At 44.1% G+C, this 18,044-nt stretch overlaps 1 protein-coding gene across 1 annotated transcript in view; it reads right to left on the reverse strand.

The window, feature by feature from the left end:
* ANTXR2 (ANTXR cell adhesion molecule 2) overlaps positions 1-17,825 on the reverse strand; it is a 280,690-nt gene extending 262,865 nt beyond the window's left edge. Inside the window, exons 1-3 of the mRNA XM_077274548.1 lie at positions 17,630-17,825; positions 17,264-17,439; positions 3,510-3,581 (exon numbers count right to left, since the gene is read on the reverse strand). Coding sequence (XP_077130663.1) covers positions 3,510-3,581; positions 17,264-17,409 — 218 coding nt within the window. The 5' untranslated portion in view covers positions 17,410-17,439; positions 17,630-17,825. The remainder of the gene's footprint in view (positions 1-3,509; positions 3,582-17,263; positions 17,440-17,629) is intronic.
* Between the last annotated feature and the right edge of the window lie 219 nt (positions 17,826-18,044).

Consider the following 18,044-nt stretch of genomic DNA (forward strand, 5'->3'; position numbering starts at 1 on the left):
TAGAGCCGGATTCAACTTAAGACAAATTTATGTGACATTTGAAGGTGTTTTAGGCCAAAATTCTAGTGAAAACACTTTCATCTGTTGGGCCCCAAATGCTGTGTTATTTGAGTCATGTATCAAAAGAATTTGCAAAATAAAGGTTGCTAAACCAGATCTCACACTTTGCACTGTTGAGGGGCAGTACCCCAAAATACAGTGTCTGAAAACTGAGATTCTGGTTTTGGCTTTAATCTTAAGTCATGTGACAAGGCTTGTTAAAGGGTCGCCTTGGACGTCTAGGATTGCTACTTCCTATAGGTGGCACTAGAGCTCTAGTCCTCTTCCTCTCTGAGGAGACAATTTGCATATTTCCCAGATTAGCATTGCTGCTTTAAGTCTCCTCATCTCGGCATGCTTAAACCCTTCATGACCTTGGGATTTTTCGTTTTTCCTTGTTCGTTTTTCACTCCCCTTTTTCCCAGAGCCATAACTTTTTTATATTTCCGTCAATTTGGCCATGTGAGGGCTTATTTTTTGCAGGACGAGTTGTACTTTTGAACGACATCATTAGTTTTACCATGTCGTGTACTAGAAAACGGGGAAAAAATTCCAAGTGCGGTGAAATTGCAAAAAAAGTGCAATCCCACGCTTGTTTCTTGCTTGGCTTTTTTGCTAGGTTCACTAAATGCTAAAACTGACCTGCCATTATGATTCTCCAGGTCAGTACGAGTTCATAGACACCTAACATGACTAGGTTATTTTTTACCTAAGTGGTGAAAAAAAATTCCAAACTTTGCTAAAAATAAAAAATAAAAATTGCGCCATTTTCCGATACCAGTAGCGTCTCCATTTTTCATGATCTGGGGTCGGTTGATGGCTTATTTTTTGCGTGCCGAGCTGTTGTTTTTCAGTTCAGTGGAGATACGTTCTTTTGATCGCCTGTTATTGCATTTTAATGCAATGTCGCGGCGACCAAAAAAAATGTAATTCTGGCGTTTCGATTTTTTTCTCGTTTCGCCGTTTAGCGATCAGGTTAATTTTTTTTTTTTATTGATAGATTGGGCGATTCTGAACGCGGCGATACCAAATATGTGTAGGTTTGATTTTTTTTTTTATTGATTTATTTTGATTGGGGCGAAAGGGGGGTGATTTAAACTTTTATATTTTTTTTATTTTTTTCACATTTTTTTAAACTTTTTTTCTTAACTTTTGCCATGCTTCAATAGCCTCCATGGGAGGAAGCATGAGAAGCAGGCACAGCACGATCGCCTCCGCTACATAGCAGCGATCTGCTGTTCGCTGCTATGTAGCAGAAAATCAGGTGTGCTGTGAGCGCCGACCACAGGGTGGCGCTCACAGCTACCGGCGATCAGTAACCATAGAGGTCTCAAGGACCTCTATGGTTACAATGGAGAAGCATCGCCGACCTCCTAGCATGTGACGGGGGTCGGCGATGTGCTCATATCCGGCCGCATGCGGTAGTTAAATGCCGCTGTCTGCGTTTGACAGCGGCATTTAACTAGTTAATAGCGGCGGGTGAATCGCGATTTCACCCGCCGCTATTGCGGGCACATGTCAGCTGTTCAAAACAGCTGACATGTCCCGGCTTTGATGCGGGCTCACCGCGGAGCCCTGCATCAAAGCAGGGGAGCTGACCTCGGACGTACTATCCCGTCCGAGGTCAGTAAGGGGTTAACATGACACTCTCCGCAAGGAGAAACGTTACTTCTTGGATCCCAAAATAAAGGTTGAAACAACACAGATAAAAATAAATAATTACCGTATATACTCGAGTATAAGCCGAGATTTTCAGCCCATTTTTTTAAGGCTGAAAGTGCCCCTCTCGGCTTATACTCGAGTCATTGTCCCTGGGGGGTCGGCGGGGGAGGGGGAGCGGCGGCTATCACATACTCACCTGCTCATGGCGCGGTCCCTGCATCTCCTATGGTCTCGGGCTGACAGTTTCTTCCAGCGTTGAGCGGTCACATGGTATTGCTCATTACAGTAATGAATATGGACGCGACTCCACTCCCATAGGGGTGGAGCCGCATATTCATTACTGTAATGAGCGGTACCATGTGACCGCTCAATACAGGAAGAAGCTGTCAGTGCCCGGAGAACCAGGGATGTGCAGGGACAGCGCCAGGAGCAGGTGAGTATAATGGGGAGGGGGAGCATTGCGCGATAGTCACCTGTCCCACGTTTCGGCGCCGCTCCGTTTTCCGCATCCTCTGCAGTGACGCTCAGGTCAGAGGGCGCGATGACACAATTAGTGTGCACGCCGCCCTCTGCCTGAACGTTAGTGCAGAGGACGCGGAAGACATAGCAGCGCCGGAACAAGGACAGGTGAATATTGCAAGTGCCGGGGGCCTGAGCGAAGAGAGGTGAGTATGTCATTTTTGTTTTTTTAATCACAGCAACAGCATATGGGGCAAATATCTCTATGGAGCATCTTATGGGGCCCTTATTAACCTTTGTGCAGCATTATATGGAGCAAATATCTCTATGGAGCATCTTATGGGGCCATAATCAGCATTTGTGCAGCACTATATGGGGCAAATATCTTTATGGAGCATCTTATGGGGGCCATAATCAACGTTTGAGCAGCATTATATGGGGCAGATATCTTTATGGAGAATCTTATGGGGCCCTTACTAACCTAACTTACAGTACTGTATGGGGCAAATGTGTCTATGGAGCATCTTATGGGGCCATTATTAAACTTTGTGCAGCATTATATGGGACATATTTTAATATGGAGCATCTTATGGGGCCCATCATGAACTGTATGGAGCATCTTATGAGACCCATCATGAACTGTATGGAGCATTATATGGGGCTCCTGATTCAATATGGATATTCAAAAACTCTTAGGCTACTTGCGTCGGCCCGACGTACCGACGGACGTTGTGAAATAAATGCACAACGGGGGCAGCGGATGCAGTTTTTCAACGCATCCGCTGCCCCATTGTAATGTCCGGGAAGGAGGGGGCGGAGTTTCGGCCGCGCATGCGCGGTTGAAAATGGCGGACACGACGAACAAAAAAAGTTACATGGAACTTTTTTTGTGCTGACGGTCCACCAAAACACGACGCATCCGTCGCACGACGGATGCAACGTGTGCCCATCCGTCGAGATGGGTAGCTAATTCAAGTGTATGGGAAAAAGCGCATCCTGCAAGCACATTTGCAGGATCCGTTTTTTTCCCAAAACGACGGATTGCGACGTACGTCACACAACGCAAGTGTGAGAGTAGCCTTAACCTACTGATATCTCAATTAATTTTACTTTTATTGGCATCTATTTTTATTTTTGACATTTACCAGTAGCTGCTGCATTTTCCACCCTAGGCTTATACTTGAGTCATAAAGTTTTCCCAGTTTTTCGTGGCAAAATTAGGGGTCGGCTTATACTCGGGTCGGCTTATACTCGGGTCGGCTTATACTCGAGTATATACAGTATTTTTTCATTTTGTCTTACAAGCACACAATCTTATTACAGATACGACAGGTCAAACTTAACGTTACCTCACAAATCTTTCTGTAAGGGTCTCCACAAAGTTGTAGATTTCTGGCCAGTTATGTGCCACACTCCCCGACCTTAAAAGAAGCAAAGAAGCAAGTTAGAATAGATGACAGACAGTGATTAAATGTGCTCTTATTAATAGATAATTTTTTAAGGGGAATCTGTCAGCAGATTTTTGCTATGCAATCTAAGAGCAACATAATGTAGAGGATCCTGATTCTAGGGACGTATCACTTACTAAGCGATATCAAAACAGTCAGTGTTTCATCAGCAGGAGATTATTACTACAGAAAAACTGGCCTGTGGATCCTAGTCTAACCATCCCCTCCACCACTGATTGGCTGCTCTCTGTCACTATACATTGCACACAAAAAGCAACTAATCAGTGATGTGGGCCAGGTTACACAGGGCTTAACATCTGAGTTCTGCTAGATCTGAGAGCTGTGACTATCATAACTGCTGCACCCTGTAAACTAAGTGATATATAATTGGAATCAATGTCTCTTTCCAAACCTCATGCTGCTGTCAGATTACATAGCAAAAACCTGCTGATAGATTCTATTTAAATGGTGTTTTCTTGCTATTACAAATAATGCCTTTTGCTAGGACATCTCAACATGGGCATCATTAAAATATTGCTTTTAAAAATATATCCGTGGAGTTCCTGACTATTAGCTATATGTAATGATTAAGGCTAAGTTCACATTAGCATATCTGTGCGCAGCATATCATCTGCATGCGCAAACGCATGCCAAAACACATTTAAACGCATGCTTACGATGCATATTTTATCCGCATCATTTTACGCATGACGCCAAAAAAAGCTGCATGTGCATGCATTTGTATGCGGTTTTTGCCTGCGTTTGCATTTATGCGCATGCATAGGAGGATGTGTCTCAATGGGCGTGTTCCTTTCGTACCAATGCTTTCCCATAGACAGTAATGTATTGTTTTGATGCACTCATCCGCATGCCTGCACATATTTTACGCGACAAAAAATGCAACAAGTTGCATTTGGCGGGTGCGGCGAAACAACGCATGCAGACGCATCCACATACAAACTGATGCCAACACATGTCCCTGCGTACACAATGTTAAATACATGTACGCAAGACACATGCTGTGCACAGATACGCTAATGTGAACCCTGCCTAAGACCGTCTCCTGCATCTGGTGAAGCCTTTAGTAGGCACAGATAAATGGTTATGTGTGTCTGCTATGGAACCAAGCTTGTCTCTAGACACTTCCACAGAACAAAACATGAGACGAATGGAAGCATAAAGAAGCAAACGGGAAGTTCTCAGCTGCTGCTGCGCGGCTATGTGTGCACATGCAACTAACACCAGCAATAAGCATGCAAACGCTCATGGAAATGCCAGGCTAAGAAAATAAAGTACCGTATTTTCCGGCATATAAGACGACTGGGCGTATAAGACGACCCCCCAACTTTTCCAGTTAAAATATAAAATCTTCTTAAAAGTCGGGGGTCTTCTTATACGCCTTATGTCATCTTATAGGGCCGGTGAATATGTGCCTTTTGGCGTGGGGAGTGGTCCCGATGACGAAGAGAGGGGGCGTCTCACAGTAAAGTGTGAGTGGAGTATATTCCCCTATTACCTCATTGCGGCAGTGTGGGGGTCTCTGTGCTGGGAGCGGCAGCTCCTCTTCGTGCCATGGGTGCTCTGTGCCGTGGGTGCTCTGTGCCGTGGGTGCTCTGTGCCGTGGGTGTTGTGGGGCGGCGGCGGCGCATCTTCTTGCAGCGTCGGGGCTTCTCCGGCATCTCCTCCAGGCCCGGAGGCAGTCCGGCAGCCCCATTGCTGTGATGCGGTGGCCTCCGGGAAAATGGCCGCTGCTCAGATTCAGATCTCGTCTCCCGAGATCTCGGGAGACGAGATCTGAATCTGAGCAGCGGCCATTTTCCCGGAGGCTGCGATGCGGTGGCCTCTGGGAAAATGGCCGCTGGGGGCGGCGCATGCTCAGATTCAGATCTCGTCTCCCGAGACCTCGGGAGACGAGATTTGAATCTGAGCAGCGGCCATTATCCCGGAGGCCACTGCATCACAGCAATGGGGCTGCCGGTGCCTCCGGGCCTGGAGGAGATGCCGGAGGAGCCCCAACGCTGCAAGAAGATGCGTCGCCGCCGCCGCCCCACAGCACCCACGGCACGAAGATGCGCCGCCGCCCCACAGCACAGAGCACCCACGGCACGAAGAGGAGCTGCCGCTCCCAGCACAGAGACCCCCACGCTGCCGCAATGAGGTAATAGGGGGATATACTCCACTCACACTTTACTGTGAGACGCCCCCTGTCTTAGTCATCGGGACCACTCCCCCCCACCCACCATATGCACATTTTATCTGTACCCGGCGTATAAGACGACCCCCGACTTTTAAGAAGATTTTGAGGGGTTAAAAAGTCGTCTTATACGCCGGAAAATACGGTAAATGCCTGGTTATACATGGATCATGGATAGCAATACACATTCCAAGTTATACTATGTTTATATCTATTATAATCTAGGAAATACAATTACGTTAGTAGAAAAACATTCTTTAGTAGTAAACAACAGACATGAATATAATTAAGGCGCAGTAACAGCATAAGGAAAGAGTTTTTTTCATGTAATAGTACATATCAGTAAGGCTACGTGCACATGTTCAGTATTTGGTCAGTATTTTACCTCAGTGGAACAATCAGAGGAAAAGTATAATAGAAACACGTCACCACTTCTGTATTTATTACCCACTCCGGGTTTTGGCTTTACTGAGGTAAAATACTGATCAAATACTGAGGTAAAATACTGACAAAATACTTGGGGTAAAATACTGACCAAATACTGAGGTGAAATGCTGACCCAATACTGAGGTCAATACTGACTAAAATTAGTATCAACATGGCCTAAGCCAGAAGTTGTGCTCTAGCACCGCAGAAGAATGAAGCTAAGTACTGATCCAAGAAAAATGAGAAATCCTCTTTGTTACGGAAAAACAGCCACTCTCTGTCCGATCAGATGATCTAAAACCACTTCCTCACTGAATACATAGTATAAAAAAATCTTTGAAATTCATTTTACTGCTGGAAGGTGCCCATGACTGTACCTTATTTCCTCTATGTATTCAGTTAGGAAGTGGTTTTAGAAGGTGTGATCCAACTATGAGTGGATGCCATTCCATAACTAGCAGGATTCCTCATTTATTCCTGGAACAGTCACAAGGACTTGGGATTCAGGTACCTGATATACTGTGTAAGGGCTCACTCACACTCCATGTTTCCAGTACGTGTGGTATCCGTCATTATCAGGGACATCACCCATAGCCATTATATCCTATGGTGCTATGAACATGTGTCCGTGCTGTTAGACAGACCGTGTGTCTGCACGAAGCACACAGAGACATGTCTGTTTTTTTCTGGCAGCATGGATAACAAGGGCATATACAAGTCTATAGGTCCATGAAAAATACGTACAGCACACGGATGATGTCAGTGTGTCGTCCAAGTGCTGTCCGTGTTTAACATTGAAAAATATAGGAGAAGCTTTGTAATTCATTTATTTTTTTATCCATCTATAAAAAACACAGAAGACACACTGATGGTAAAAACTGACATACGGACCAAACACTGATGACACACTGATGGTAAAAACTGACATACGGACCAAACACTGATGAGACACTGAAGGTAAAAAAGGACATACGGACCAAACACTGATGAGACACTGAAGGTAAAAAAGGACATACGGACCAAACACTGATGAGACACTGAAGGTAAAAAAGGACATAAGGACCAAACACTGATGAGACACTGAAGGTAAAAAAGGACATACGGACCAAACACTGATGAGACACTGAAGGTAAAAAAGGACATATGGACCAAACACTGATGAGACACTGAAGGTAAAAAAGGACATACAGACCAAACACTGATGAGACACTGAAGGTAAAAAAAGACATACGGACCAAACACTGATGAGACACTGAAGGTAAAAAAGGACATACGGACCAAACACTGATGAGACACTGAAGGTAAAAAAGGACATACGGACCAAACACTGACGAGACACTGATGGTAAAAACGGACATACGGACCAAACACTGATGAGACACTGAAGGTAAAAAAGGACATACGGACCAAACACTGATGAGACACTGATGGTAAAAACGGACACACGGACCAAACACTGAAAGTCAAAATGGACATACGAGTAACACACTGATGGAAAACACTTTTTTCATGCACATGTTTTATATGGACTCGTGAACTAGGCCTAACTGGTAGATTACAACTTGTGTGTTACACATTGTAAAGCAATGAAGGTGAAGCTACCAGGTGAAGGGTGCTCCCAAAGTAGTAGATGAAATCAAATTACCAAAAAAGTACCAGAAGAATAAAAAAAAAAGTATCTAAAAACACAAGGCATTTCGGCTGTATCTAGCCTTCCTCACGTGTCTCAAGGTTGGTTAGTATATCTCCATATGGGCTAACTGGAGTCACCAATCAACATGAGAAATCACATGAAACTTAATATAATATTTATCATCAAAAGTTTAAAAAAGAGAATGTTTTCATTGTCCAAATAGAAGAAAGCACATATATAAAAGAATTAAAAAATAAAGATGATAGAAGCTTTTCATTTCAGGACAACTGACCTCCTGCATCCTAGTCCAACCACGCTCCAGCAGCCAATTGTCACTATAAAATGTACATAAAAAGCAGTAATGATGTGGGCAGGGTTAACAAGTGAGCTCTGCTACATCTGCAGCAGAGAAAACTGTGCCTCTATCATAACTGCTGCTCTCAGTAAACTAAGTGAAATATAGTTAGGATCAAGGTCTCTGTCTTATGCTGCTGTCAGATTACATAACAAAAACCCATTGACAAATTCCCTTTACAGGAATCCGTCAGTAGGTTTTGCTATGTAATCTCAGAGTACCATAATTGAGAGGCAGGGACACTTAATCCAACTATGTGTCACTTACTGGGCTTTGTTGACTGTTTTACCAGCAGGAGATTATCACTACAGGACTATGTGTTGCGCGCCTCCTGATCCAACCCCACCTTCACCACTGATGAGCAGCTTTCTGTCAATATAATTTGTTCACATAAAGCTGCCAATCATTGGTGTAGGCGAGTTTACACAGGCTCAACATTTCAAGCCCTGCTAGATGTACAGCAGAGAAAACTAAGTTTCTCTCAAAACTGCGGCACCCAGGAAATGAAGTGATACTTCACTGGAATAGGGGTTTACTTCTCTACATCGTGCTGCTGTCAGATTACAAAGCAAAAACCTGCCCACGGCTTCCCTTTAAGATTGTCTTATTTAATACAATAATGCAGAATGTCTCTGTAAATATAAAAAGTGGCAAAAAATTAATTTGAAGCCCTTCATTCAATTGCATCTTTTGCGACGCAATTCTGGCAGATTTTGCTTTGTAAATCTCATCCCTTTTTTTGAAGTACATGTTTCTGCACTGGAATTTCCATAAGCCTTCCCAGTGAACATGACATCTTACAAATAACAAACAATGTGGATTCAATCTAGAAATTACAGGAACATTAATACGTAGTTTGGGTTTTTGTTGATGGAAGTGCAATGTGTTCTGTACTGTCTCTGACAGCAATCACTAAAATTCCAGACTTTTATAATTCCAGTGCTAAGAGAATATTAGTACTTTGAATTATGAGAAAGTTAATTCTAGATTTGTGTGGTCTGGAGAGGTAAACATTTCCTCAAATGCGGTGCTCCACACATATGGCAATCTTCTGGGTTAAACCAAAGCTTTGCAATCTAATGATCAAGAGTTGAGATGTGCGCAGAGACTTGGGCCAACATTTCTGAAAAGCATATTCAAGACACTGCGGAGTTTGATGAGTGCTGGCCAGAGACACGTACTCAGTCACATCTGTATATTGCTGTTACTATTAAAACCAGTTTAGCAGAACTCAGTGGAATAAGACCAGTGAATGTGCATCCAGCACATGGGTAATTGCTGGCACACTGAAAAAAAGTGACTCAGTGTTGAAACATATTCACGTCTTCTGTTAGGTAGAAGGCTATCAGGCACAACAAACTCCGAGCCAAGGAGAAAAATGGACAGTGCAACATAGTACAGAACAAATGTAATGAAAGAAAAAAATAACCTTATTAATATCAAAAATAACTACGTGAAAGCATGACAGCTCTAAATCCCACCAAGGAAAACATCTGCAAGGAGTTTGTATGGTTTCCCCGTGTTTGCGTGGGTTTCCAACCCGGTTCTCCGGATTCCTCCCACATTCCAAAGACATACTGATAGGGAATTTAGATTGTGAGCCCCATTGAGGACAGCGATGATTATGTGTGCAAACTGTAAAGCGCTGCAGAATATGTTAGCGCTATATAAAAATAAAGATTATTATTATCATTATAAGGCCATCACAGACAGACTTTTCTCAAGCCACTCGGCTCAGCAGGTCCCAGTGGAATCCTGGCCGTCACTGTCTAATCACTGCACAGGGATCTAGGTTTACAGCAGGGTTCTCTACGTTACGTGCATTAAGTGGTTGTCAGGTAAAGGAGGGATCTGGTAAAAGATAGTCGACGAGCCTGGTGAAAACCAGAAATGGAAGATAAAGGAAAAACTCACGGAAAAGATCAGGAGATTGACGAGGTCAATGGATGGATGAAACAGTCCGAGGTTAGCAACAGGTATCACATAAGATGAATCAGGAAGCTGGAGCTCAAAGGAAAGCAGACCGTGGCCAGCAAATACTTAAAACTGGCAATTCCTAGCAAACTGCTGGGAGTTTAAATAGGATGTGGTGCCCAAATAAAGCTCACAGCAGGGAGCTAGTTAAAGTTGTGCTCAAAAGTTTACATACCCTGGCAGCATTTTTGCTTTCTTGGCCTTTTTTCAGAGAATATGAATGATAACACCAAATCTTTTTTCCACTCATGGTTAGTGGTTGGGTGAAGCTATTCATTGTCAAACTACTGTATTTTTTCTTTTTAAATAATAATGACAACCCAAAACATCCAAATGTCCATGCTCAAAAGTTCACATACCCCATTTCTGAATACCGTGTACTGCGTCCTCTAACATCAATGACAGCTTGAAGTCTTTTGTGGTAGCTGTGGATGAGGTTCTTTATTTTCTCAGATGGTGAAGCTGCCCACTTTTCATAGCAAAAAGCCTCAAGTTCCTGTAAATTCCTGGGCTCTCTAGCATGAACTGCACGCTTAAGATCTCCCCAGAGTGGCTCAATGCTATTGAGGTTAGGAGACTGAGATGGTCACTCCAGAACCTTCACTTTATTCTGTGGTAGCCAATGACAGGTCGACTTGGCCTTGTGTTTTGGATCATTGTCATGTTGGAATGTCCAAGTATATACCATGCCCAGCTTCCGGGCTGATGAGTGCAAATTTGCCTCCAGTATTTGCTGATAACGGTCTGCTGATACTTTGTGACATTTGCACAGTAATGGCTTTCTTCTAGCAACTCGACCATGCAGCCCATTTTTCTTCAAGTACCTCCTTATTGTGCATCTTGAAACAGCCACCCCACTAGTTTTCGAGAGTCTAGTATTTCAGCTGATGTTATTTGTGAGTTTTTCTCTGCATCCCGAACAATTTTCCTGGCAGTTGTGGACATTTTTGTTGGTCTACCTGACCATGATTTTGTCTTTACAGAGCCCCTGATTTTCCATTTGTTAATCACTGTTTGAACGCCGCTGACAGACATTATCAATTCCTTGTATATCTTTTTGTATCCCTTTCCTGTTTTATACAGTTCAACTACCTTTTCCCGTAGATCCGTTGACAATTCTTTTGCTTTCCCCATGACTCACAATCCGGAAACATCAGTGGCTGGATGAAAGATGCAATAGTCTGTCTGGATCCCAGAAACTCACTCAGCTTTTATGCACACAATAATTACAAGCAAACAGGTCACAGGTGAGGAAGTTACCTTTAGTAGCCATTCAAACCCATTTGTGTGAACTTCTGTGCATGTTATTAGGTCAAAATCACCAGGGTATGTGAACTTTTGATCAGGGTCACTTGGATGTATTGGGTTGTCCTTATGATTTAAAAAGCGAAAATACAGTAGTTTGACCATAATTGGCTTCACCCAACAACTAACAATGAGTTAAGAAAAAGTTTTGGTGTTATCATTCATATTTTCTGAAAAAAGGCCAAGAAAGCAAAAATTCTGCCAGGGTATGTAAACTTTTGAGCACAACTGTACATGTGCTGATTAGCAGATACACACAGATTCCCTGACTAGGTGAAAAAGACCCAGCCACACCTATACACTTGGCTAGACTGCACCTCCATCACCCAGCGCTGTCCGTAGTATAATTGAGTGACCACCTAATGATAGAGGCAGAGGTTATAGAAGCAGGGTTGGAAAAGAATGTAACACCTCTTGTGTATCTCAATTATTATGCCTAAAAGTAGTATTAAAAAATAATAATTAAAGAGGTAATAAAAGTGATATATTACTTGCATGATATGACATACACATCTAATAGGGCACTTCCTCTTAAAAAAAAGGAAGGCTTAAAGTACCTTAGCTTCTTTGAATTTATAGAAGTCTGGGAAACAGCCATAAAGCACTGTCTTAGTAATTGCATTACAGCTGCTCAGTGTGCCACATTTTTCCATTTGGAGCAAACAGATGTGACCATATTAGTCCATTAGGAAAGGGGACTTGAACTTCTTGATACAGTGAGAGTTGGTACATTAGCAATTCTTAGCAAATATGGAAGCAAGCCACCACAACTGGTCATACCAAACACATTGCAAAGTGGACTGGTAATCACGAATCACTCAGATTATAACTCAGCAGAAACATTAATGGAATTTGTTTTCAGATCCCATAAGAAAACAGACTCGTAATTTTCATAGAAACCCCCGACATATCCTTTCTCCGTGATATCCAATATATACAGTCATCTGTATTCCAACATCCACTTTCGTTTTTCTAGGACTTTTAATGGGCGATGTCGTTTACTGTTATTACGGCAGAAAGTAAAGGGCTTGTCCCATTATTTATTTTAAAGAGTGCCCATCTTCCAGGCTTCCTGCAGGCTTGAGGGTCATCGCTGCTAAACCCCACACGTGACTGGTATCTTAGATCAGTGTGGGTCCCAATACTTGAAATTTCACCAACCACCAAAATGAAAGACCTATGATCTGTATTCTCAACAGGTTCCTCCTTCGCAACAAAACTGTAGCAAGGAGGGGGTGGAATGAAGGTAATGCAGCCAGGGGAGAGCAGGGGACATGAATCCTCCATTCAAGCAATTAGTTGTGGTCCCAGTAATAGAGACACACCAATCTAATACTTATTACCACTCAAGTGGATTGGTGACAATCTGTTTAGTCTGGAATACTGCATAAGGGTATGTGCAAACGTTGCGGATTTTGCTGCGGATCAGCAGCGGATTGGCCGCTGCAGATCCGCAGCAGTTTTCCATGCGATGTACAGTACCATGTAAACCTATGGAAAACCAAATCCGCAGTGCACATGCTGAGGAAAAAAATGCGCAGAAACGCTGTGGTTTATTTTCCACAGCATGTTAATTCTTTGTGCGGATTCCGCAGCGGTTTACATCTGCTCCTCAATAGGATTCCGCAGGTGGAATCCACACAAAATCCGAAGTAAATCCGCGGGTAAAACGCACTGCGTTTTATCTGTGGATTTTGCAAAAACGGTGCGGAAAAATCCACACACAAATCCGCAAAGTGTGCACATAGCCTTAATGTTTCAGAACTACCAGTGACTACTTAAAGGTTTGCTCTTCTCTTACCACCATTGTGTCCTATGTGGCATAAAACTCATATACATTATAATAGGTTGCTCATAAGCTATGACAGGTTGTTGTCGCAAACTACCGTATTTAACTTCTTTCGTAGGATGAACTGTTTCACCATACCACTGGATAGTATAGAGTTAAAGCCTTTATTATGTTTCATGTTACCCGCTGAATTAGCAGATCTTTGTAGCCAGTTAATATCATAATAGCATCATTTGCACTGCTCAAATACATAATTCATACTTAAAAGGATCCATAGACCTTATTATGGCATATCCCTGTAAGGCAGTGTTTCTCAACTCCAGTCCTCAAGACCCACCAACAAGGTCATGTTTTCAGGATTTCCATATTACAATATGTGATGGAATTAATGCTTGTGCATTGTGATGAAATTATTACCTATAACTAAGGCAATCCTGAAAACATGACCTGTTGGTGCGAATGAGGACTGGAGATGAGAAACACTGCTCTAAGGGTTTGTGTAGATGACCGTATTTTCAGTCTGAGAGCAATCCTACAAAACATCGGATTCAATTGGGCCATGCACAGATCCAATTTTTTTCCTTGGACAGGACCGCAGTATGCCCAAGTTGGTTCAGATTAACGGATCGCACTCAGCCACGCAAGTCAATGAGTCCATGAAAAATATTGGACTGCACTGGGATGACATTTGAGTGCAATCCAATTTTCATTGACTGACAGAATGAAGAAGAATGAGATTTTTTTCTCCATCTTCTCCACATCTGAGACTATCAGATGACTCTATGATTACACTCTGATCTGAGTGTCATCAGAGTATGATTAGCATAATTGGCCAGATTCTCTCGGATTATAGAAAATAACTGTTGTGCGACCCTAGCCTTATAGATGGATATCCTCAACATGGGATAACACCCTATAAGCCAGGACAGACACCCCCTCTAAGGCCTGTTTCACACGTCAGTGGCTCCGGTACGTGTTGTGACAGTTTTCTCACGTTCCGGAGACACTGACTCACGTAGACACATTAAAATCAATGTGTCTCTGCACATGTCAGCGTGTTTTCACGGACCGTGTGTCCGTTTGAAAAACACAGAGACATGTCAGTGTTCGTAGGAGCGCATGGATCACACGGACCCATTAAAATCAATGGGTCCGTGTAAAACACGTACCACACACAGATGCTGTCTGTGTGCCGTCCGTGTGCCGTGCAGGAGACAGCTCTACAGTAAGCGCTGTCCCCAGCATGGTGCTGAAGCAGCCATTCATCCCTTCTCTCCAGCAGCATTCGCTGGAGAGAAGGAATGAAAAATCAATGTTTTTTTATTACTGTATTTTTGTCTTTAAAATCAAGTTCCTTGTCACCTCCCCCCTCCCACCCCCTGTGCGCCCGCCCGCCGGCATTAAAATACTCACCCAGCTCCCTCGATGCTTCCTCTCAGCGCCGCAGCTTGTCCTGTATGAGCGGTCACGTGGTGCCGCTCATTACAGTGATGAATATGCGGCTCCACCTCCCATATGGGTGGAGCCGCATATTCATCACTGTAATGAGCGGCACCACATGACTGCTCATACAGGACAAGCTGCGGTGCTGAGAGGAAGCATCGAGGGAGCTGGGTGAGTATTTTATTTCCAGCGGGCGGGCGCACAGGGGGTGGGAGGCGGGAGGTGACAAGGAACTTGATTTTAAAGACAAAAATAATAAAAAAACATTGATTTTTCATTCCTTCTCTCCAGCGAACGCTGCTGGAGAGAAGGGATGAATGGCGGCTTCAGCACCACGCTGGGGACAGCGCTTACTGTAGCGCTGTCTCCTGCACGGTCCGTGTGGTGCTCAGTCGGCACACGGGTGGCACACGGCTGCCGCACGTGTGCCACACTGATGTGCCACGTGAGCTCACGGACACACGGACACGGATAACTCCGGTACCGATTTTTCCGGTACCGGAATTATCTGGATGTGTGAGACTGGCCTAAAATGCCTTTTCTTTCACTAGTAATCGCACATTGTGTGGACTCTTGGTTGTTAAAACCTTCATAATTAGTTCATCACTGAGGGACCTGTGAGGCCGGTTTCACACGTCAGTGGCTCTGGTACGTGTGGTTACAGTTTCCTCACGTACCGGAGACACTGACACATGTAGACACATCAAAATGAATGTGTCTCTGTAGATGTCAGCGTGTTTTCACGGACCGTGTGTCCGTGTGCAAAACACTGAGACATGTCAGTGTTCGTGGGAGTGCACAGATCACACGGACCCATTAAAGTCAATGGGTGCATGTAAACACGTACCGCACACGGATGCCATCCGTGTGCTGTCCGTGTGCATTTTTTAATTCATAGGGTTAAAATGGAAAAAAATGTTTCAAAAAAAGGACATGGACAGCACACTGACAGCACACGGACAAGAAAAACGGACACACGGACTACACACGGATGAGACATGGATGGCCTACGTGCACACACGGACACACGGACAAGGTTAGCTCCGAGACCGTTTCTTCACATACCGGAAAACTAAACTTTTACACTTCAAGGATCATCAAAACAGAAGGTCAGACAGTCTATACTTTATATCACAGGCTACAAATCTGAATCCTATAGACAATCCTATCTCAATATTTGTAAAATGAAATGTGAGAAAACAAGAAAAAAATAATCCAATAACAAGTGTCTTTGACTATTCTAGAAAGCTACTTAATTGGGAAGCCACTTTTGTGACTAGTGATCATATAACCTCCAATAGCTTATCAGCAACATGGTGGCTCAGTGGTTAGCACAGGACACCAACCATTGTCCTGGGTTCAAATCCCACCAAGGACATCTGCAAGGAGTTTGTATGTTCTCTCCGTGTTTTTGTGGGTTTCCTCCAGGTTCTCCGGTTTCCTCCCACATTCCATAGACATACTGATAGGGAATTTAGATTGTGAGCCCCACCGGGGACAGCGATGATAATGTCTGTAGAGCGCTGCCGAGTATGAATGTGCTATACAAGCAAAGCATAACAGTAATACCATCTTTTCAGTCTCTGGTGACACTAAATTGCAATTCTAATAAATCCTTACTACAGGAACTGATACATAACTAGAAGGATTTCCCATTTTGGAACCTGGTAAAGCTGGATACTGTGTGGGGGCAGTAATGGAGGCCAGATTTGGTATTGCCCTAATAGAAATGTAGTTTTGTTAGGGAAATATTCCACATGGTAAAAAAAAAGTTCACTTATTCAGGCATGATGTACTAGATATCTACAGGTTAATCAATACCAATACAAAAAAAATCTCTCCACCCCTAGGTTAGTTTACAGGCCTCCATGGAGTGCAGCCTTGGACAGTGCAGAGGTTTGTGTGATGATGATAGGTCATCAGAGCTGCTGTGCTGAAGTTACAAGTGTACAGATAATTTGTAAGAGGAAGGAAAGAAGGTGTCAAAGCTTTATTATTACCGAAACCAACTTCTGCTCATGAAGACCCGTCTTTTAACCCCTTCTGGGGAGGAGCCTTTCTTAAACCCATGCTCTTCCACCCCCAGGCACCTTTAACTCTTTTACATCCAGACTTTCCACAACTACATAACTTTCCCCCCAATGGCAGAGATCACCAGATATATTGAATAAACACAAAACAACAAATATGGAAGTAGTGCTGGTAGCCAATGTTACTTTGTGTCTCAGCTGTATGACAGGATATCCCTGGTAGTACACAGTGACTGTGATGTCTTGCAGGCAGCTGTCCTCCAGCAGCAGCCCTACACTGCACATCTGTCTCCGCCATCCTCACCCCTGCTGTATAATGCTGGAGGATGGCGTGACTGGAGAGGCCAATGGTTAACATCTGCCTGACCTGTAATGCACTCCTGGGGCCAGAGGAAATCAGATCAGCACTCATACAATGAGCTCAGCACAAGGGAGGATGCTCCAGTCCTATCAGCTCATTAACTGCTTCACAGCCGGATCCCCCAGAACTCAGCCCTTATACTCACTTGTCCAGGACGAAGTAGAGGTCAAAGGCTCCTTGACATGAAGGCTCCTCAGCCTCAGCTGGTGGAGGAACACATGAAAGCTGAAGTATCAGTCCTGCAAGTAGGATCCATGGTCCTTGGAGATGCCCAGTGCTGCTGCACCTCATCTTGTCTTCTGCCCAGGGTGGGGATCCTTACTGTAAGATGAATGCATACACAACCTCAGAGTCCTGTGACTTCTTCTAAGCTGGGCAGCACATCCTCTCTCCTCCATACACTCAGCCTGCCACACTTCCTACCCTGTGTGCACACTACATACATAGACTGGGCTATCCCCACCCTCCCCAGCCCTTCTCTCTATCTGGGCTGCATTCTTTTGTACTGTACCCTTCTTCTCTTGGGTGTCCCAGGCTGAGATCTCCAGATCACAACAGATCCTCCTTGTGCTGCCCGCCAGCCCCTGTGTGTGTGTGTTCCTTCCTTCCTTACAGTCCTTCGCAAGCTGAACACAAGTTTGGCATCAGCTGTCAGTAGTTTGTGGTCACTTGGTGTCTCCTTGTCCTTTGTCTTTCACCCTTATATAGAAAGCGGCAGAAGCAATCTGGTTCTAGCCCCCCGCTTGTGGGATGTGACTGAGCATGCCTGGAAGGGTGGGGATTGTACAGTCACTGGTGCCAGCACTATTACTAACTCTGCGAAGTTCTGTTCTAGGGCTCAGCCTCATGCACGCCTCTGTCCTGGCTGTGACAGCTCCATGGACCTGGACTAGCTCATCCACAAGTGTCAGTGCATTGCCTTCATG

The sequence above is a fragment of the Ranitomeya variabilis genome, chromosome 1 (assembly GCF_051348905.1).
Source record: "Ranitomeya variabilis isolate aRanVar5 chromosome 1, aRanVar5.hap1, whole genome shotgun sequence".
NCBI lineage: Eukaryota > Metazoa > Chordata > Amphibia > Anura > Dendrobatidae > Ranitomeya > Ranitomeya variabilis.